The sequence below is a fragment of the Aricia agestis genome, chromosome 2 (genome assembly GCF_905147365.1).
Source record: "Aricia agestis chromosome 2, ilAriAges1.1, whole genome shotgun sequence".
Lineage (NCBI taxonomy): Eukaryota > Metazoa > Arthropoda > Insecta > Lepidoptera > Lycaenidae > Aricia > Aricia agestis.
In genome coordinates, this window is record NC_056407.1 from 4,760,122 (window position 1) to 4,784,105 (window position 23,984).

Here is a 23,984-nt window from a genome sequence, read left to right on the forward strand (position 1 = left end):
CATGATTGAACTTTTACTAAGAACACTTTCGGAGTGTCTTACTTCTTAGTAAAAGTTCTATCATCATCAGCCCGCTCAGTGCTGGACAATTTGGGTTATCTATTTCTTGAGAGGTTGTAAGAGTAATCAGGAGTTGTTTTTAAATTCCAAATTTTTGCATTATTAAAATTTTAAAAGCTAGGCTGCTACGTAGTATTTCACTTTCTAAAGAGATAATAATACTTGCTAGAATGTTTTTTTTTTAGAAAACTCTTATTTACCCTAACTCACCCAAGATTACTAGCGGCAGCTGTTTTGTGTTCGCGAGATCATTGCTCTGGTCCATTCGCTTGTAATCCACTTTTGCGTGAGATAGAGCAATTTAAGATCAGTTATATTGTTCTAGTGTTGTAACTATATCGACTGTTGACAAACTGAATTTACAGTAAAAGTACAGTATTAATAAATCGATTATCCGCATTGGACGAAGAAATAACATGATATTATGGTGTGACATAATACTAGGAAGAAATAGATAATGTAATGTCAGATCGAATACATTTTGTGATTTTAATATATCCGTTGGTGTATCAACCGGTTAATGAAACAATAATCATAACAATTAGTATTTACTTCATGATAAACTCGAAAATGTAACGGAAATCCTGTATCCCTCAATAGACTGGCAATCGAATGTTAAACATATGCATGCATTTGAGTCAGCGAGTAATTCTAGTTAACATAAAATAAAGTGTTTATTGCATTGAGCTTAAGCATTTTATGATGATATTTAATATCGCTGCGGCTATTCCTCCGCGGTACCTTGTAAGTTGTAACACCAGTTCCGTAATGGCATTATAACTATTTTAAAGGCCATTTCTACGATAGTTCATAGACACTAACTGAAGATGTGCAACATTTAATGTGTAAGATTATATTGCAGATGATCGAGAAGATATTACTAGAGGTGCTTGAGGTTTTGTACGAGTATACAAATAACAATAAGGGATTGACTAGCTTTTAACGTCTATTAAAATCACTTTTGATATTAAGATTATCGACAACATTATCACAGCACTAGCTGTCATCGGTCTCTCATCTGTAACATCACGCTCCACTGGCGGTGATTATTGTACCGATATATTCCTATTCTTTCAATCCGATAGAACACGAACAATGAATTGCGTTGTAGAGTCATCAATTGGACTAGTTATAACCGCAACCTCGCATATAATTTATCTGTCGATATTTCTGTAATGGGCCATTAGATTCGAGCATTGATTATTTTAATCGAAATCTATCATTCGAAACTTAGGAGTTCCTTCCTTCCGATCATCAATTCGCCTTCGGAAATTGAGGTGCAGACTATCTGAAACGAATTCGAAGACGTTTGATCTTGAGTCATGGGGGATGTTCGCTCTTCTATTATATCTTACCAATTTCTTGATGATTCCATTGAGACCTTTTTTGCAAGGCTGACAATTAAACCAGATACTTTTTAAAATACCAAAGTCATATTTAAAAATTATATGATCTGTCTTCGCGCAATAGCTCTTTAGTTAAGTAAACGTAAAGAGAGAGATAATTTGCCAACGGTTACATTATACATGGGACACACTAAAAGTTTTGCACTTCTAGCTAATCGGAACTATTTGAGTTTTGAATGTTATATTTTTTTAAACGTTGCAACTTTCCAATATAAAAAAATTGGCGGAAAATCATTTGTCAATTGCTTTTTATCACGCATCAAAGTACGTACGCAACGAAATTGGAATTAGGTCGAAAAGATTTTAGAGCGATGATTTTTTATGATTTTAAATGTTCTCTCTCTCCGCAAGACTGTGCTGCTCGTCTTCAAAATGCTTTTGGGAGGGAAGTACCTCGTTTGAGCACCGTGAGGAGATGGTTTATTGAATTTGAGAGAGGTCGAGTTTCTTTACATGACGAATTTCGTGAAGGGCGGCCTTCAACTGCCGTCAACGAAATTAATGTGGCTACTGTTAAGCGGCTAATTGAAGAAAACCAGTAGATTACCTATGAGACGATTTGAGGACTATTGGGGATTGGTATGAGCCAAATTCAAAAAAAATTACACGAAGAATTGTGAGTTCGGAGACTTTGTTGTCGTTGGACCCCACATGAACTGATAGCAGAGCAGGGCCTCTATCATTAACTTTGTCAAAACCTGAGCTAATCCGCGCAGGTATGTAAACAGTTGTAAAGTGAGTGGTTCTGTTTCGGAATCATATCCACTTTTACTTCTGAATGGTTTTAACCTGTAATATTTGTCTCTGAACTGGATTAAGAAATGTCAAACACGAACGTCAAATTTGACTCACGGAATTGTTTTTTTTTTTTAGGAATTGAAATGGCTTAGCCATAATGACTAACGGAAAAATTGTAAATCAAGATGAAAATATAGTTTAAAAAAAGATTGATATTTTTATTATAAAATATACTATTTTCTAATATATAACGTGGTCAATGTAGGAATAGTTACTTTTGCACCGATTTATTGTATTTAAAGGTAATTATTATAAATGTGTAAATGGTTTTATTTATATTTTTTTGGTATTTTATAAGCCCTTTATGAAAACACTGAGAAAATAACACTCCTTCATGTTTATATTATCACAAGCATGGCGATCTAGAGAAAGAATTCTCTGACATTGGCAACTAACTGAGTCGGCAATTAAAAAAAAGAAGAAGAAGGAGACAAAAAAAAAGATAATTAGATATTGTTATTTTAGTATAAAGAGATTATGTTTTACGCAAGAAATTGATAAGTTTATTATATCCTATACCTATTTGATACCTACGCTAAATAATCTACCATAAAAAAGTCTTAGAAATGCATCAAACTTGTGGATTACAATTACATGCATTACAACAGAGTTGATGTCATGAGTTGAACATAGTTTGTTGAACTTGAACTCATTCTTGAACACCTACGTTTTTTTGAGCTTTCAAATAGGTATTATTGTAACATAAACAGGCAATTTATAAGTTTAATAATCCCCTTTTCGTGCCTTGTAAGGCATTTTACATTATTAGTACTGTGTACGCTGAACCAAATATTTTTCAGGATAAAGGATGATTGCTAACACTGAGATACTATAAGTACTACATTTTATAATAAAGAATTGCAAGTGTAATGATGACGAAGTCCTAGGAAGATAATATATATTCACTCAAAAGCTTTAATTAAAAGAAATTTAATAAATACTCGTTTTTAAATGTTTTTTCATTTATTTTCTCACTTAAATATACCTACCTTAGATACATATTCATACACAGCTTTCATCAATAGGTACTATATTTGTCTTACACCTTATTATCAACCTAGTATCAGATAGGCAAGTGTTAAATCTCTTTTATATTATACTTATAAACATATTTATACAGCGGAAATCTTAAACAAGGTCTTGTCACTTAAAATCAAAGAAGATGAATCAAACATCCCTTGTGTGAATATTAATTTATTATTATTAAAGGAGTTCAAATACAAACTTTTGATGAAAGATAAAAACAATATTATAATTTCAGACTTTTATTTGGCAAACCAATAACAATTATTAGAAACTGCATTGCAAGTTGCAACTATGGGAAATTGCCTGGGATATCTCAGACAGAGAGCGGTCAAGGGTTTTGTGTTCTTTGTGTTGTATTATGTTGTAGAATGCCTCCCGTGTGAGTATCTCTATATACTCACACAGGAGGAGTTCTGAATGTGTCAGAATTGCTCCTCAGTCACACACTGACTGCTCCAACGCAAATGCTTCAATGCATGACCACTCTGTCTGATAGGTCCCTAAAACGACCACATCTTTTTAAAAATACATGAGGACTTTAGTAAGTCCTCATGTATTTTAAATTTTAAATGTAATACTTAATATAAAACTAATATTATTATTATTGAGGTACAAAAGTATTTTTGGTAATAATAATATAAGTTCCAATGAAAATATTATATTTTATGAACAATAAGTATGTTTGTTATGCAATTTTTGTTATGTCTTTTTGGAAAAAGTACTATAAGTAATGTAGGATTATATTTTTGAGTTTTAGTGACTATTCCCATTGTATATTATATCATATTGTAGTCAAGAGAAGTTATAAATGAAAAAGTGCATATGAGAATTTAGCTAATTTGGATTTTATATTATCAATGATTTAACATTTCTAGTAGTTTAGGTGTATGTGTGTGTGTCAATATTTATTCGTGAATATACATGAATCTAAAGTTTCAAAGGTTGTGTTCTCAAAATTCTTGTTATTGAGAAAGTAATACCTTTGAATTTACCTCTTTGGTGCAGCGTTTATCATGCATGGTTTACAAGGAAATAGTTTGTGAAATAACACAAAGACCTACTGCAATCAAAAGATTGTACGAAATGCTCCTAAGATAGGTTCCTAAGAAGTACATAGTAAGTCCTCATGTATTTTAAATTTTAATTTAATATAAAACTACTACTTATTATTATTATTGAGGTACTTAAGTACAAAAGTATTTTTGGTAATACATAATAATATATTATGTTCCTATGATAATATTATGTTTTATTAACAATAAGTTCCATATGTTTGTTATGCAATTAACATTAAGTACTTAAGTCTTTTTTGGAAAAGTACTATAATGTAGGTTTTTGTTTTTGAGTAAAATTTAGTGATTTACACTATTCCCATCATATAATACCATATTGTAGTCAAGAGAAGAAGTTATACTTAAATGAAAAAGTGCTCATATGAGAATTTAGCTAATTGGGATTCTATGATATTATCAATTATTTAACTTTTCTAGTAGTTTAGGTGTGTCAATGTTTATCCGGAGCATGTTATACATACATCTAAAGTTTAAAAGGTTGTGTTCTGAAAATTCTTGTTAAAAGTAAGTAATATTGAATTTACCTCTTTGGTGCAGTGTTTATCATGCATATACCAATAAAACTTCAGATTTACAAGGAAATAGTTTGTGAAATAACACAAAAACCTACAATGCAACTATAAGATTGTACCTGTAGGTTTTTGGTGTAAATTCATACTTGTTTTACAGTAAGTAATTATACACAACACTTGTGTTATACCTTGTATGTGTTTCTTGTGTACTAAATCAATGCAGTCTTAGCTCATCGCACAAATGCAAACCTTATTGTTGACTAGACATATAGGTATATTGTATTATTATACTACACCTCACTTATGTTATTATTCTGAAACCTCACTAACACTAAATGGATTACTAAGGTCTCTACGTCTTTACTTATGTATCACTTCGTGATTAACTTGAGAATACTTAATCGTTTTCCAAAAATTTGGACACTTCGAATGTTTAGTTTTTTGGTTTTAATAACGAATTATTTTCACTAAAATATATGCTATAGACTAAAATATAACTTATTAAGTAACTAACCAACTAAATAGCAATATAATTTAAGACTAAAAAGTATGTAATATTAATAAATAAAATTACTAAAATGTAAACTATTCAGTAAAAGCTACTTGTTGGTTGGTGTTTATTGAATTGCTGTATTTGACGTAAAAGCAAGCGAGCTTATGTCAGAAGTGTTGTCATGATACGAAATTATTACTCAGTTAACAATGGAGAAGGGAGTTTTGTGTCACGTGACCACTGACTGGCTGGAAAATAGAGGTCATGGTACCAAAATGCGAGCCAGTCAGTATTCTGGCTGGCTTTAAGAGCTCATGATAGAGGGGCAGAAGCGGGCTCGCGTGGAATGGTGCTCACAGATGCTACTGAAGCACGCCCACGGACATTCTAATGCTGTTTATGACAATTTCACAGGAGACGAAACGTGGATTTGTTGTTTTGAACCCGAAAAAGAACAGCAATCTTGTGAGTGGGTGTTTGAAAATGAGAACAAGCCAACAAAAGTGAGGCAGGCGAGAAACGTTGGTAAGAAAATGATCGCGTTTTTTTTCTGAACTACGGATCCCATTTGTACAATTCCACTTGGAGATCAAAAGAGTGTTAATGCTGAGTGGTGTTCTACCATTTGTTTACCCAAGATATTAAAAAAGGTTCGCGATAGACGACCAAAAAACCGCATTCTCCTACACCATGACAACGCCTCTTCACACACAGCCATTTTTAGGTTCCGAAAAATCACAACTCGTCACCCATCCTGCACATAGCCCCGACCTAGCACCCTGTGATTTCTGTATTTTTCCCAAAATTAAAGATTTAATGAGAGGTTTTACTTTTACCAACTCCGAAGAGGCAGTGATAGCGTTCAATCAGCACGTAGAAAACATGCCTTCAGATCTGTGGTCCTCCTGTTTTAAAAAATGGTTCGATAGCATAAAAAAATATTTAGAATGTAAAGGAGAGTATTTTGAAAAGCAATAAACATAATATTTTGGTTATAACACGTCGTTTTTTTAAGTTACGCAAAACTTTCAGTGTGACCTACGTATAACAATAACAGAGAAAAATAAAATGACCAACCTGTCAGCGAAAGTTACTATTCTTTTAATTGCACAATTTCGATCATATTTGGACATGTTCGTGACCATTTCCTATTTCGATACGGCTTCGCGGTTGATAAAACTGGCGAGTTATATTAATCGATCATCAGATACCGAATCCATTTTTAGGGTTCCGTAGCCAAATGGCAAAAACGGAACCCTTATAGATTCGTCATGTCTGTCCGTCTGTCTGTCTGTCTATCCGTCCGTATGTCACAGCCACTTTTCTCCGTAACTATAAAAGATATACTATTGAAACTTGGTAAGTGGATGTAGTCTGTGAACCGCTTTGAGATTTTGATACAAAAATGGAAAAATATTAAAAATTTTAGGGGTCCCGGTCCATAGATACAACTGAAACAAAAAAAAAATTTCATCTAACCTATGCGTGTGGGGTATCTATGGATAGGTCCTCAAAAATCATATTGAGGTTTCTAATATCATTTTTTTCTAACCTGAATAGTTTGCGAGAGAGACTCTTCCAAAGTGGTAAAATGTGTGTCCCTCCCCCTCTTACTTCTAAAGTAGAGGCATGATAAGTCTAAAAATAATATATGATGTACATTATTACAAAAACTACCAACGAAAATTGGTTTGAACGAGATGTAGCCAGTAGTTTTTTTATATGTCATAAATGGTAAACCTTAATTTAACTTTCATTAAATCAACTGAAAAATGAAAATAAATCAAAAACCTCTTAATTTCATAAAAATAAACCTTATTGCTGCTGCGGAACCCTTCATGGGCGAGTCCAACTCGCACTTGGCCGGTTTTTCTTATTACACAAACGCATTCACTTCCCTGTTATGGCGTATGCGCGACCGAATCAACCGTAAAGAAATTAAGATGCTCACGTGCTGATAAGTGATATCATGCAAGCTGTAAGAAAGAGTTATAAATACGATATTTAGGGGCTGTTTCACCACTTCCTGATAATCTATCGGCTATCCACCACTTAACTAGACAGATAGAGTTTGGAGATTCTGTCAATTAAGATGATAGAGATTTTAAACTTTTGCGTTGCATTATAATTAAAACTTATTAATCGGGACTTATCGAAAGTATGTATGTAGTAGCATTACTACTTACTAGAAAGAGTCGCGTTAAGTCCCGATTAAGAAGTTTTCTGTTAAATAAGTTGTGGGTAGCTTATCCGGCACTTTTTAGGAAGTGGTGAAACAGACCCTTACAGTACAAAAGTTCGTTACAATTCTACATGTAGATTGTAGGTATATCAACTACATGTACAAAACATTGTAGTTTCTAGCATTTCTTTTCTGAGTTCTCACGTTTACCGTTGAGTTCTTTCGAATAACGAATTAGGTTGGGTTGACTTGCACCAGAGGCGTGGTTAAAGTTCAAGTTATGGTCAAAGTTATGGTTATAGTTAAGGCTAATTTAACTTTAACCTTAACTTTGACAGAAGACGTTGCTGGTCCGACCAGGGCGTGGGCGGGCGCGCTGCTGGTAAAGGAGAAATATCAAAAATGGCATTTATGTATGATGACAGCGTTAGTTTCTTTTTTCGAGACGTGAATTTAAAGCCTTGTCGGGCTCTATGGTTATGGTTAAACATGGCGTCTTGATGGCGTCCATTTTTAACTTTAACCAAAGATTTGACATTTTGTATTGTAGTTAAAGTTATAGTTAAAGTTACAGTTATAATTAAAGTTACAGTTATAGTTAAAGTAAGTTGGTGGAACCCACCTTTAATGATAAACATCAGTCCTTTATAGAAGAAAATATGAAAGGCACATGTAAAGAAGACTTGGCAAACTTAAAACTTTCTCTTAATAATCCTAATAAACATCTATCATTATTTCTTAAAATTGTAAGACACAAAAGTATGTTATTATGTTACGCGAATGTAACGGTGTGGTAATGTCCATAACCGCAATAATGGAGGCCAATAATGTTACACTTATATGTAGAGAAACCACAGGCAGGCCGCAGGAGTAACAACGTGTTCTAAGAATGATTTCTGCAGTGGTTAACCTAAGTATTGGTTTCACTCTGGTAATATTCTTTACGAAAGTACTGCAAACTCAAATAAGTTTTTAATTTCCAATCTATATCCCGAGCCCCTAACCAACACGTTTTCTTTATCGCTTCTTTATAGATTCACAGACCAAAAATGTATAGAATTGACATAAGCTTTCGACATTACGAGGTCGACTTATGACATGTCGATTACATTTTGATCAGTGATTCTATAAAGAAGGGCTTCTTAAGGAAACGTGTTGGTTAAGGGATCTTATTTCAAAGAATTGTGTCCTCGATATGATTCACAGACAAAGAGACAAAACCCGAGGTTCGCCTCAAGGGTACCTATTAGCCAATTACGTCTATCACCAGCGAAGATTATCTGCTCCCACGTTCCTGCTTTGTGAGGCAAGTATAATGAGACCGTGGCTCGGCGCCGATGTCATAAGCCCATAACAAGGACTTGCAATTTCTGACTTTAGTAGACTTTTAAGAAAACTTACGCAATACCTTCATTAAGTTCTCGTACGATTTTTGTGCCAAATCCATGCTAATATTATAAATACGAAAGTATGTCTCTACGTCTGTTACCTCTTTACGCCCAAACCGATGAAACGATTTTGCTGGGTATGAAGATACTTTGAGTCCCGGAAAAGGACATACTTAATCCAAATCATTCAATATTTCGATTTTTGACCGTAACAAAAAAGTGTGTTACAGCCGAACACTGTTGAAATGAATTTAAAAGTAGTAGGTACTACTTGTAATATAATGTAGAGCTTGTGTGTACTAAAAAGTAAAAACCTACCCGCAACCTGACCTACCTACTCATTACTCAAAAGTTCTATTGTTTTCTGGAACTAGTAGTTTCTACTTTATGCACAAGTAACAAATTCAGACAGAGATTTTATATATTTTTACTGTAGTATAATATAGTAAGCATTAAAGGGTTATTTATTAAAAATTAACTTGCATCCACTCATGGGCGTACCCAGGGGGGGCTGGGGCAGGGGGGAGCAGCTGCAGCTGACGTGGGAATTAAAAACGTGTCATCTACTTTGCGCAACATGTTGAGTAAACAAACTATATCCAAATCCTAGTACCGAGTACGTAATGCATAATAATATTATATATCCCAATTTAACTATTATTATATCTTCGTAGCATCTAGTGAATAGTGATTCCTCAATCAGTGCCCAATTGATACATGAATCATTTTATCAGTCGACGTGTGTCAATTTCAATTATTGCGCACTAAACTAACAATAATTGCAATTTGCAATAGAATCTTCGATGAGCATACACCATGCAGTAGGCAATACGGGTCATGAATCATGGACTTAATTCACTTTTAGGTTTATTTGTCAGAATCTTGCAAATTCTTATGTAATTTATTTGGTAATGCCATTAGATGTTCGTCTTTTAATAAAAAGATGTATTGCAAAACAGTTTGTTCGAATCTATCTACAACTACATTGAAGATGGCTGTGCAGTGCTGTACAAATTAAACAATTAAATTTTCAATTAAAAAAATTAAATTAAACTTTGTGTTTTTTTCTATCAAGAAAATTTTAAGATATCGTGTTTTCGCTCAGATCAAATTCGTGGAAATATAATGTTGTAGGTATCTATGTTTGGAAAATGAAACAATTCGAGGCTTATTTTCAAATATAAAAATTAATTATAAAACTGACAATTTTGGGTTAGTCGCCCCCGTAAGAAATATTCTAGGCGGGTCTTTCTAAATCAAAATTTAAAATTGAAAGTTATCTATACTTTGTTTGTTTGTTTGTTTAATTGTAATGAATAGGCTCAAAAACTACTGGACCGATTTTAAAAATTATTTCACCATTCGAAAGCTACATTATTTACGAGTAACATAGGCTACTTTTTATTTTGGAAAATATAGGGTTCCGTAAGATATTTCAGTTTTTCGGAAACAACCAGAAAATTTACTTATTTTGCGTACGCTGCCTAAACTATAAAAGATAGAACCATACAATGTTCTAAGTAAATGTAGATCTTATAAATATCTACAAAAATGTCCGCGACACGCTATACCTATCTATGTCAAGTGAGGCACAACAACCATTGTTTTATTGAAAAATCTTGATTTTTTTTTTGGACTACATTTAAACGCATTTATTTTACTCATGCTAATAATCTTTACCAAAATAAATTATTTCATCACTAAGTACATTTTATGTAGATAATATTTGGTCTTTGAATGATTAAAATTGGACGTTTGCTCTAGAAGTTATGGCGAAATTAAAATATTACGATAGTGGACGTCACCAAGGCGAGGATGCGCGTGCGGGAGGAAGACAATATTCTGTGCAGTGTCAAGTGTGCAGCCTGCGTATAATGACTGCGTCGTCCATGTTAGTGTAGGAGTCAGTGAATTGACCTGGCAATCATTTTGCTGACCGAGTCTTCCTGGGTATGCTTTTTGCAGCGGGCGGAGCCGCGGGCGACCGCTATAATGAATATAAATCAAAACTGCTGAATCGATTTTAATCATTTTTTCAGTGGCTATTCATATTTTGTACCCGTGCGAAGCCGGGGCGGGTCGCTAGTAAGTCAAATAAAAAAAAATGTATTTATAACCCAATTTATAAAAACCTTAATGAATCTACCATTTTCTCATATAAAGCCTTCAATAATTGATAATTACATGGTATTATTAAGTCATTATCTATTGCATTTGTTTTCAATGAGCAAGCAGTAAGTAAGACTTTAGAAAGTGTTCCCAGTCAGTGTAAAATCTGTCCCATGTTTTGCAGTGTCTTCTGTTTCTCAGATCGATATCACTTTCATCTGAGAAAGCATTGATTTCACTTATAGTTAGTTTTTATAGTTCATGAAGTAGCTTTGTAATTAAATGCAATATTACGAGAATAATTTAAAAACTTACCGATCTCACGCATTTTTTATTAAATGATCGGTCATCTTAGAATGAGTGCGGTCATCTTGGCGTTCATTGAGAGAGGGCTTATGTCCAGCAGTGGACGACTAATAGGCTGATATGATAATATGATGATGAATTCAAAACATTATAATCATTCTGAGATGATTTAAAATCTGGAAAAACTAACTAGAAATGATGAGGTCTTATTAATTTTACTGATTATATTTGCAGGAATGTTTCGTGTAAGTACTTATGGGATAATAAGTACATACGATTCTGGAAAAACATACCTAATATTATTATACTAGCTGTTGCCCGCGACTTCGTCCGCGTGGACTTCAGTTTATAGCGCGTGACGTCAACAAAATTGGTGTCAAAAGCTTTTATAAAAAAGTAAAAACCCTGGTACCCCTTAAATCAAAACAGCTATGCAGTGTGCACATAATATTTCATTTTAAAATTAAACTTTATATTTTATGCCAAATTTTAAAGCTTATTTAGCCCCCCAATTACACAACTTTACCCATAAACTATTTATCATTGATAGGTTTACGGCCGTTCCCAATATTTGATCTATCTCTGGTTTTGCCCTACAAGAGATAGGAATAGCTCACATTAGACTGTCAATTGTGAGCTATTCCTATCTCTAGTAGGGCAAAACCAGAGATAGATCAAATATTGGGAACGGCCGTTAAGGTTACGTCACTGCATAGATAAAGTACTGAGTTATTTAATAACATATTATAGAAATAACAATCGAAAAAATCGAAAGTTAAATGTAAGATGATACCACCTCTTATAGAAAGACGTCTGAGCAAGCGTCAGCGCGATGTAGGAGACGCACGGCGCCATCTATTATGAATTTTTGGAACTAACTTAATTTGAACAAATTTACGCATTTTCACCCCCTTACAACCTTTTTTTCCAGTAAAAAAAGTAGCCTATGTACTTTCTCAGGCTTTAGACTATCTGTATACAAAATTTCATTACAATCGGTTCGGTAGTTTTGGCGTGAAAGCGAGACAGACAGACAGAGATACTTTCGCATTTTTAGTAATATTAGTATAGATTAACATATCCCATTTCTGTAAGGCGACATTCAGCCGCCGAGGAAGAAAGCAATTGGTCGTAATCAGTGGAAATTAGATGATGTTTATTCGAATGGAGATGAAATAATATTATGGTTTGAACTGTATCTTGCCAAGTACTTACAGTCTCAATGAAACCTAATATTATATATAGAAGAATTTAATTTAATTACTATAGTCTATTCCATTTGAAACCAACATTGCCTAATCTGGACAAATATGGTTGACCGAAATGGGCTTCTATCAAGGATTCGATAGGAATTTGAGAAATTTCTAGTAATTCCTATAGTCACGCATATTGTTAATACAGCTAGTTTCAACAAAAACCAATGCTGTATGTTGCAATTGTGCAAGTGATATTTGAGATTCACTGTATAACTATTAAGCTGCGCGTCCACTGGATCGGAATCGGAGCGTACGGAGCGTACGGAGCGTCGTCATTTACGAAATGCCGATGGGGTGCGTCCACTGCATTCGCATTCAGCATCGGCAATTTAGTTATTTTTGGTCCGTCATAAGTCTGTTAACGTGCATTTTCATTATGGAGAATAGTGACGAGGATATTGTTGTAATTAAGTAGCTGTATTTTATCCGAAGAGGAAAAGAGAAACAAGAGGAAACGAAATTCATTATTCGCCTAATTTCATCCCAAATATTGTCTCTCCTCAGTTGGTTATCATAACGTTGGCCATTTATCATTAGTTACGGTATATTATTAAGTTCAAAGCCCTGACGAATAACAAAATGGCCAAGCCACCGATTTTAACTAATGTGTAGAGTTTTTAGATTCTCGTCGTGCGGCTGACACATTATAATATAATTATCAAATATTTTGCCGCGCTTTAGTGTAAAATTAAGGTTTTTAGATTTAGGGCTGAGTATGTAAGGTTAGAAACATGAGATCTCACTACTTTTTGACACGACGAACTATAATATTATTACGTTCTCATGTTGGCAACATTTTTACATGAAAATGTTTTTGGTGGGATTTCATTTCTTTTTGTAAGCTGGTTTACGTTGTTTTTTCTTTTAGTTCATTCTTTAGGGTTCCGTACCCATAGGGTAAAAACGGAAGCCTATTACTGAGACTTCGATGTCTGTCCGTCTGTCTGTCTCCAGGCTGTATCTCAAGAACCGCTATAGCTAGACTTCTGAAATTTTCACAGATTGTGTATTTCTGGTGCCGCTATAACAACAAATACTAAAAACAAAATAAAATATATAAGGGGGGCTCCCATACAATAAACGTGATTTTTTGGCCTTTTTTGCTCTATATCAATAATGGCAACAGGTAGGTACTTGACTTTTTCTCAAAGTCCTTAGTTATATGTCTACTTTAATATTTAATAATAATATTAAAATAAAGTAAAAAACTAAGAGGGGCTCCCATACAAAAAACACAAAATTTTGCCTAATTTTGCTTTATAATGGTACGGATATAGGTTAAGTTGGTTTTGATAATTTTTTTGTTGTTTTAGTACTAATATCATGTTACATACCAAATTTCAGCTTTCTAAGACTTCAGGAAGTACCCTAACAGTTTTGATGATCGGTGAGGCAGTGACCAAATTGTGGGTTTTTGGACTCCCATAAAATCTAAAGTTTAATAGCTACGATATTCAAACTTTGCGCATTTAATAACAGCTATACCCATGTCACTTTATCTTAAAAATTTCAACTATCTGGCATTATTCAAACCAAAGTTACGAGGGTTCAAAAATACGACGAAACGTTTCGAGAAAAGGTAGGTAGTGCCCTTGCGCGCTTCGCTTGGCTCATCTTGGCAGGGGCACTCCCGTGCCCCCAGATCCAGTGCACGCAGTACCATACAAATCAATACAAAGCAACAAATCCGTACGCTCCGATTCCGATCCAGTGCACGCGCAGCTTAAGTGAAATTCATGGGCTTTAACAATATTCCAAACAAAAAATAGCCAAGCCATCAAAAGAAAAGAAGGCCTCTACTAAGGCTGTTCTGTTGTAACAATTTGCTGATTCAATGTCTATTTTTGCAGGCTCTGCAAACATTGAACTAACTATTTTTGACAGCCGTAACCGGTTTTTAAGTAAATTCAACGAAATGCCTCATTTGTTAACTAGGAAGTTTACGTCATGAATATAATAATTTTTACCGACTTCCAAAAAGGAGGAGGTTATACGTTCGGCTGTATGTATCTTTTTTTTTAATCATACTAGGTATGATATAAGTAGTTGAATGTACTAGAGTCTAGACTCTAGAGGTTACCTAGAACATAGATTAAATTAAGATGAAAGATGATACGTGCAGTTGATAAAAATCAATATATTATGATTATGTCCATATCCATGCTAATATTGTAAATAAAAGTTTATCTGTCTGTCTGTTACCTCATCACGCCCAAACCCCTGAACCGATCGTGCTGTTTGGTATGGAGATTGACGTGCTGTCCGGTATGTACTTGGAGTCCCTATATTATCTAGACCTTGATAGGTATGATAGATTGATTCTCGAGTAAAATTTGGATGTGTAAGTAATAGGGCAGTTTTTTGGGTTCCGTACCCAAAGGGTGAAACCGGGACCCTATTCATGAGACTTCGATGTCTGTCTGTCCGTCTGTCTGTCTCCAGACTGTATCTCAAGAACCGCTATAGCTAGAGTTCTGTTTTCACAGATTGTGTATATCTGTTGCCGCTATAACAACAAATACTAAAAACAAAATAAAATTAATATTTAAAGGGGGCTCCTATACAACAAACGTGATTTTTTTGGCCTTTTTGCTCGATATCAATAATGGCAACAGGTAGGCACTTGCTATTTTCACAAAGGCCTTAATTATATGTCTTCTTCAATATTTAAGAATAATAATAAAATAAAATAAAAAAATAAGGGGGGCTCCCATACAAAAACACAATTTTTGGTCTATGTTTGCTCTATAACAGTACGGAACCCTTCGTGTGCGAGTCCGACTCGCACTTAGCCGATTTTTTTTTACTTTTTACCATCAAAAATGGTCGATTCAATTTGGTTTAGTACATAGTTTTATAACCTTATAGCATGCGACGCGTTAATAAAATGATAACTAGTAACTAGTTATCTACCTAGTGCCTACCTATCGTAGTTTGCTCAATAAATTGCTAAAAATACTACCCGATAAAGGAGTTCGCTTATCTTTTTAATTAATGACCTTTTAATACTATATTCGAATACTCTAAATAAAGTATTCGCGGGAACAGTTTTTTTGTATCCTCTTTTGTTATATTATTATAATTTATAACAAATAATTAAAACAATACGTTTTAAGATAATATTATAATATTATGTAGTTATAAAAATAATTATCGTTACGTATTACAATTTGCCATTTGGGTATTAGCTTCCGCAATTAGTTTACGAATTTGTTTACGTTGAGAATAATAAGTACTTAATAATTAAAATTTAGTTTATTATTGAGGTCCGTGTGAAAAGTCTCACGTTCCGGTTGCGTTGGTCCGTACTCCGTACTTCATGTGAACTGCTCGCGTCACAGTTACCTATATCCGGACATCCGGCGCCGGCCGAATACTATCCGTCATCCGGATAATCTTGTTTCCAAACTTTTGATAGCTTCCAAATATTGTATGCATCGAGTTTTTACTTCAAAATGTTACAAATGAGAGGTACCCATCACCTGTCCATATACCATGACGATCTACATTCTAATATTAGAATTTTTTGCGAAAGTTCTCATATAAGTATCGTACTTACATATTTCGTGAACTTTCATTTTAGATCATTTTCATTCGTACGCATTTAAATATCACAGTAACTAGAAATGTCGTAACACTTGTAAAAGTTTCGGTAAAATCACTTCCGGGTTAACGACATAAGTCTTATCAAGTTATCACTCAGAACATATTGTAATGCAGCGGGCCTCAAAAAGTGCCTTGCGGTACACCGAATTTCACCGAGTTTATTTTATTCAGCCGCGCGCGCACGTCCTTTTAACCGTGGGCGGTACAACAGTATGACGTGGACTGTACGGAGTATCGGAATTGACGAGCGCACGGTTCTTATTGACTAAACTTTCATCATCGCCACGCATTGTCCGATGCTCACTGCGAGTTAACGATTCAAACGCAACGCAGTCCAAACGGTGCAGTGTATAGCGCGCTGAGCGAAAAAGATGCGACTCTTTGGAGAAATGTTGATGGTGTTGTGGGGGAATAAAGTGGGGACGCAGACGACATAGGCGTAGTAAACGGTATACATTACGACGGCGCGTCGGCACGTGCTATAGAATGTGGCAGTGACGATTACTCCACACCAGATGTTACAGACTCTGAACTCCTATGTTAACGATATGTTATCGCTTCCACATATAGAGCGTCGAAAGATAAGTTTCTCACTCCGAATCTATTTCAGTTCGCTTTGAACAGTTTCGACTGTAATATACGTTTAGTACACTAATAAAGAAGCAATAAAGTTACACTATTAACCCTTTCCTGGTTATAAAATTAATCGATAATTACATTTTTAATGTACCATTACAACTGCATTATTTTATATAATCAATACTAGAATTCATTTTCTTAATATTTTAAATTAAATGCACCTATATTAGCATAATGTAAGCATTACGTCTTTATTTATCAATATTATGTTTCAGATACCGATAGTCAACATATCAAAAACCGGAATTAAACTCTAAATGACAGGATGTCTTACAAAGATTATGTCATTGCTATTGTTTTACATTCGTGTTTTTCCTGTACTAATATTAGCTTTTCAGTTAATGACATTATGTACAAGGCCCGTAGCCGTAAGAATGTACAAACCGTTAATATACAGATCCGTCATAGTGAAAGGTTAATCTATTCTTAATATTTTGTCATCTCTATCTCATTGTTGAATGTATTACAATAGAAACAAGTTTATCAAAATAGTTCATTGTTCAAACATAGTGTTTAAACGTACCATATTATTCCGATTTACTAGTAGAATTTTATTAAAGCTTAAAATAAGAGCGAAAATGTCCAGGAATATTGAAATAAAAATAGTGCAACCTGCAACAGTGCAATGGAGTGTCGACTATTACTTCTGTTAATCAGCCGAGCACTTTCTACGAGTATAATCGAAGCGTGTAAACACAGCTTTTAAATGGAAAATGTGAAAACCTGTCGTTGGTATCATTAAAGCAACTACTACATTAGAATTATTGTAATAAGCTCTAGGAAGTCTGTTATTTATGTTTTTATCTTATTCAGACAATATAATAATATTGACTAGACCCTGACATGTTTACTTCTTTACTTCACTCAATTAAAATATATAAATTTCTTCTGATTTGCTTAGGGTTTTGCATGCTATTTTTATGTTATATATTTTGTTTTAACCTGCAGTTTGGTCAACCTCCAGAGTATCGTTTGAAACAACACCTGTCTGAAGTTTAACGTCTTACGTGGTTTTACATTTTCCTATCTAGGGCAGAGTAGACAGAATGATAGAGTATGCCGACTTAGAACTGATGTTGAAATTTTTAAATTTGGCGTATTATGACGAAAATCGTCGCTAGGGTTGTTATCTTGTTAAATACGAATTTAAAACTATGACATATTCGCTGGACGTGTTCCTCTTTGGTCGTATTGTTGTTTGTGTTTTGACACATGCGATTAAAATTGTCAGAATCCAATTTTGAAAACTTTATTTTTAATATTTAAAAATTTATTATATCAGCCAGCGCGAGGCACATTCCGTTCATAATCCTAGTGAAACCCGACGAATTTGACAGATATTGAAACCTGTCCGTCTCTTTGCAGTCGAACTACTGGTCGTTATGTCTATTGTGTCTAGGGTTACAAGTTACAGATTGAAGTATTATTGTAGTGTTAGGTCACACTTCACACTACAAAACATCTGTTATCAATTAATTTAAACACAAGAAAAACATGCAAAATATATAATTAACAGTAAAACTACCTTCGTATCCAACGAAAGAATCTGTTGCCTTTTTTGCCGTTATTTTTCTTCTTCTTCCCCATTTTTCTTAAATCAGTATCATACAGTTCACACAATACACAGTCTATGATTTCAGTTTACAAAATGTTCCCGCACATTCACTTTTGATTTAATTATAGGATGCGCGAGTTTAAATTAGGAACGTTGTCTTTAGCCGACACAGGACTCTATGCTTGGGCTCTGAGATAAACATATTTTAATACTTATAATATTATATTATAGCTTTTAAAAAGGTTCTTTGTAATATATTGATTTTATAAAACAGTGCCTCGTATTATAACGTTAATGTTAATTTCGTCAAAAGTAAGAGTTGTTATTCACACAAAACTATGTAAGTACATGTCATTTGGATATTTTTAAGGTACTGTTAATATTTACCAAAAGCGTCTCAATTGGTGCTTTAAGTCGATAGTTATTATAATTATTTTCAAAATACAATTTGTTCCACGTTCAGAAACGAGCGGTGAGGAGCGCACGCGACGAACTGGCGCGTGGCCACGTACAAATTTAGAAGCAGTGAAAAAAAAAGCACCGGCTGGATGCATTGCGAGAAATGCAGCGGGCGTGTTTATTTTATTTTGGCTGTTCTGTCTAAAAACGAAAGCACAAGTGATTATTTATCGCGCTTTATTTGAGCACAAACATATTTCTAAACTCTACATGATCATCGCCATGAAAATTGAAATCATATTGTCATTAATCATTATGATGCCAAAACCACATTAGGGGTAGAAGAAGTCTTAAGCGTTTTATGTGTTTGAAAAAAATAATCTAAAACAAATACTTTTGAAGTAAATAGAAGTTTTAAAAAACTTCGCAAATAAATTCTGAAAATCGCAAAGTATTTTATTGGTAAGTAATATCGATTGGATAATTACATGGTTAAAAATAAAAGACGTTTGTTTTCATTTATTTTTGGAAAAGAAAAAACTAGACGTAAGTGAAGCTGAAATAATTCGGAACGTATGAATCACCGTTTAAATTCATCAGCAGTTAGCCTTGCGCGAAGTTGTGATGTTAAACAAGTTCATGTGTGAGGCGATAACGACTTAAAAGCTTATAAGGCTTAGGTCCAATCTGGTGGTCATCCCAATGGATATTTTAGGAGATAACTGTATAGTGTAGGAGATAAAGGGGTAAGGATGTGACAATCTACGGATAAACTTCCAGAAAATCCCGCAATGGATATTTTGTACGTAACTACCTAGACCCTAGTCCAATAATAATTGGGATAAGGAAAAATTCGGGTGTGTGTACAACGTACACATGTGTGAGAGAGTTAGAGTAGTAGGGTACCCTTGTTTAGATGCTATTCGATTTCATAGCTCTCGTTCCAAAGGCCATATGCTTCGGCTTCCGTATGGTCCCCCTTTTTAGCCAATAATAATAATTGTAACAAAATCCGATATAGCATTTAAATCGATTCTGTTGTCATGAAACTTTCTTCCACTAATGAGTTCTTATCACGAAACCTGTTCCAGCCATAGATCAGCTATGGTTAGGGCAACTTTGGGAAAGAAATTACTTCAGAACCAACTTTTTCAAACTTGGCAAGTCATTTTTAAACAGTAAGTAAGTATAGAAAATATCTTTAACCCGGCGTCATGGGGGTTGGGTCTGTGAGACCCATCTCTTTTTATTTCACTTGTAATTCAGTTACCATGCGTTCAGCGTTGCCAAATTTCTCAATAGCTGGAGCTGTTGAGTTGGTCTATGAGTTACAGGTAACGTGTTAGTCCTGCGACGGCCGCAGCGGTAGTAACAGGTGCCCAAAGTTGCATAAGGTATGTGAGACCCATCCCCGCAGTCAGTGTTACAATTTCGGGACATCTTACACAGACATTATTTTAATGATTATCAGTGTTTTTAACATTTCTTTTTGTATTTTTGTTGTGTTTTACAATAAAATAAGATGATTTATAGTAAAATGTATTTTATTTTTTGTCGGTACTTACTTAATTACTTTGCGTTTTTTGTAGGTAAGTACTTGAAGTACTTTAATCTTTCGATCGTGGATTCTTGGAAATCTATTGTTATTCTATTGATGTCGCGATCACCGGTGATCTTATGGATCTCGAAATGGATTGAGAAGAGGAAGAACGACAACCCATTCTTTCAATTTTACAAGAGTCGGAACTCGGACTCTGATTCTACCTCGTCAGACCAGGAAATATCCAAAGAAGAAGATCTCTTGAGTAAACGTAGTAATCCTAGTGACGCAGAGCAAGATATCTCTGGCGATGATGACATTCCACTCTCTTCGCGTGCAGATAGAAATCGATTGTCGGAAGAGCATTGTACTGTATCTGAATCGGCTAGTTCGTGGCAAAAACGGTACAATTTGGTACAAGACGCCTATTGAAAAATTTCTTTGTGAATCTTCAGGGGAACCTCCGGCAAAGAAGCCGAATATTCGCAAAAGATGCCAAGACTGTTCAGCCAAAAAAGACCGTAAAATGAATTATTTCTTTTGCGAAAGTTGCAACTTGCACCAAACACATTTGCTTAGAACATGTTGTACCTTTCTGTGCTGATTGCACCAAAGATAATGATTAGATGTGATTATTTGTTAATTTTTTATAAAAATATTTTAGTATTCTTTAAATAAGTGCCATTAAAAAATTAAAACTGATTGTTAATTAGTAATAGACTAACATTTAAGTAGAGGAGAAATATTTTGTTGACTTTTGTCGTTCTTTTTTTAAAGCTCTATTAAATATGGTTAAAAATTATATAATATATTTATGTTTCATTAAGTCATATAAATACACATTGAATTTAATATAAACATATAAAATAAATTGATTATTATAAAAGGTTGGACTAATTTTGATATCTAACACACGGGTATGTGAGACCCACTCCAACGTCCGTGTAACACTTTTCTGCCCCCATGACGCCGGGTTAAGTAGTAAAACAATAATAAAATTGAATAAGCAATAAAACATTGAAATGATATTTCAATGTTTCAATGTTCGACAGTTGAAAGGTAATGTTAAAAAATAGAGGTAATGTAAAATATTTTTTGAAATAGTTTTAAATTTTATTACAATGGGTTAAATCTAAATTAACTCAACATCAGACATTATCCGTTTTGGTGTTCGGAATAGATGGCGGTTATAAATCAGTAAACTCCTCGTTTGGCCCTACTGTTAAATTGTTTCTTTAACGATGCCTGTAATTTATTACTTGGAAGTGTAAACAGCAAACATTCCTAGTCATTATAGAAAATCTGATTTAGTTTTATTTAGTTCAACTGTTTAAATAGTTCTATTTAGATTCAGAATTGCAGAAACAAGAATTTTATCATTGTACTTGCTCTAACTGGAACAACATCAATCTGCTCAACAGTCTTATATTATTGGAGGAGTAATTATATTTTTAATTTTATTTGGACTTAGTAGTCCAAGCTTTTGAGGACGTTTTTTGGTCCTAATGGATTGTTACATTGCGGACCGGATTCTTTTCGACCAAAAATAAGAAATTAAAAACGTCTGGTGTTTATAGAGTGTTGAACTAAGACAGAATCTTGTCAAGAGAGATACAACACCACCAAAATAAACAGTGACCCGAAACCACAACCTAAACAAGATTTACGCAACACCGACCGACGTGATCAGAAAATTCCAAATTTTCAACTGGCACTTGGCGGGTCGCCAGATTGCGTCTGAATACGACACAACTAGGAAGAAGGAATTACAAGATGTGAGCGAACCTTAAAGCCCTCTGTAATCTATGGTTCAATCAATTTGATAAGTTGCCACCATTCCTTATTTTAATATTTCTTAAAAGCCTCTTAATGGATGTTACTATTATGAATTATGATAAATCCTTACCTAAAATTTAGGATTCTTTACGAGCTTAAAGAATTATATTCTACTGAAACAACTATGAAAGAATATGTAACGATATTATTAAGTATTTCTTTCTAAGCAGATATCTCTCTGCTTTCCTGGAGGTTTCTTAGGATTTTAGTGCAATAAAATTTATATCGAAACCTAATTATGGTTTAAACTCGTAACAATTATTTTCAAACACAACGCACTTTTTTAATATTATTAAATTGGCAATATTGTTTGATTTAAATTATATTTTTGGTTTAAGAAAGTCAAGGCACTTGTTTACACTATGCCACATTCACTAAGCTTCCATCATCACCTTTAGGTAATAGAGCACATGCGTCGAGTCCCGACTCCCGACGACGTTGCACTTCGCAACGATTTTACGCGACTACTGAGAACATTTTTAATGGGAGTCAAAAAACGAGCCATTGACAATAATAGTACTAGCTCTGAATCATTAGCTACACGTATGACAAAATAAATTCGCGTATTACTTCAAAGCGCTGCCCTGTTTCGTGGACATCTATTTATATATTGGCTACGAGAACTTGGCTGCAGAAGCTGTGATGATGAGGCATCGTGGAGGGCTGACAAAGAAAGCAGATAGTATTCGAAATTAACTACTAAAGACTAAACTCAATTTTTGTTACTCTTAACTCTAGAGAGAGAGAGCCTAATAACAATATTTATATTATGTTGCAGTTATCTGGTTGAATCTGCTATTTGATTGAATTAACTATATGGTTTCAATCAATGAATTATATTCTAGTCGTTCAATTAAATAGCAGATTTTACCAGATAACTGCGACATATTTAAATGAAGAGCCGGGAAATTTAAAAATCGTTGTAATAATATCATCATCAACTGATATTTCAAACTCAACATCTCTATATTTTCAGACTTTACTCTCTAGTGCTAGCGCCGTTTTAAATCTACTTTATTATTACTCGTATAGCGAATGGATTAGCTAGGCTATAGGCAGACCGTAGGAGCCATCAGCCAGCACTTAAATCGTACTTCTATTTTGTTCTCACCGCGGGACAAAAAGTCGCACAAAACATCGGTCGTCGAACTGTCCTCTCTCAAGTCTGGCTGACGGCCAATGTACCAAAAACTGCATGCGTCTAGGACATGCAGACTGCACAGTGAAAATAAACTTTCGCTCGCAAGTTTTTACATTCATAATATTTTAACGCTATTTCTTTAGCCAGTTGCTTAAAGATTAGTCATGAAAGTAAATATGGTCCACTCCTATTTTTCGATAAATTCATATCTCAAGCTGATGAGATAGTTGTCTTCAAATTAAACATGAAATGTTAGGTGCAAAAATTTAGCTTTTTTAAAGAACCCCGGCAATAATTGTGAACATTTATACCAGCATGCAAGTACCTAGTTTTTTAGGCTTCACTTTTATTATTAGTGATTACTAATTAGCAGTATTTAATTAAATGATAATTAAACAGTACTTTACCTATAAAGAACACTTTGACGCATCCAATAGAGTTTAAACAAAAAACATAACATTATAGGAAAACATAGAGTCCTCTGTCGTTATATTTTACTTTAGATTGTTTATTATTAGCGATATATTTAAGAAACACAATAGGTTTTTTTAACTTTACACTGTAATTTCACTGGTTCCAACCGCGCGTCTAACTTGGTATCGAACGCTTACTGCCTGTCAATTCTCAAGGCGGGAAACGACATTAGTTGACGAAAATGG

General features: G+C 34.1%; 1 protein-coding gene across 2 annotated transcripts in view; it reads right to left on the reverse strand.

The window, feature by feature from the left end:
* LOC121740010 overlaps window positions 1-22,662 on the reverse strand; it is a 43,927-nt gene extending 21,265 nt beyond the window's left edge. Inside the window, exons 1-2 of one of the 2 annotated variants that reach the window (XM_042132679.1) lie at window positions 22,577-22,662; window positions 18,380-18,598 (exon numbers count right to left, since the gene is read on the reverse strand). In XM_042132679.1, the coding sequence (XP_041988613.1) occupies window positions 18,380-18,441 (62 nt within the window). In that variant the 5' untranslated portion in view covers window positions 18,442-18,598; window positions 22,577-22,662. Of the gene's footprint in view, window positions 1-16,168; window positions 16,422-18,379; window positions 18,599-22,576 lie in introns of those variants that run through there. The other variant, XM_042132682.1, reaches the window with a different exon arrangement.
* Between the last annotated feature and the right edge of the window lie 1,322 nt (window positions 22,663-23,984).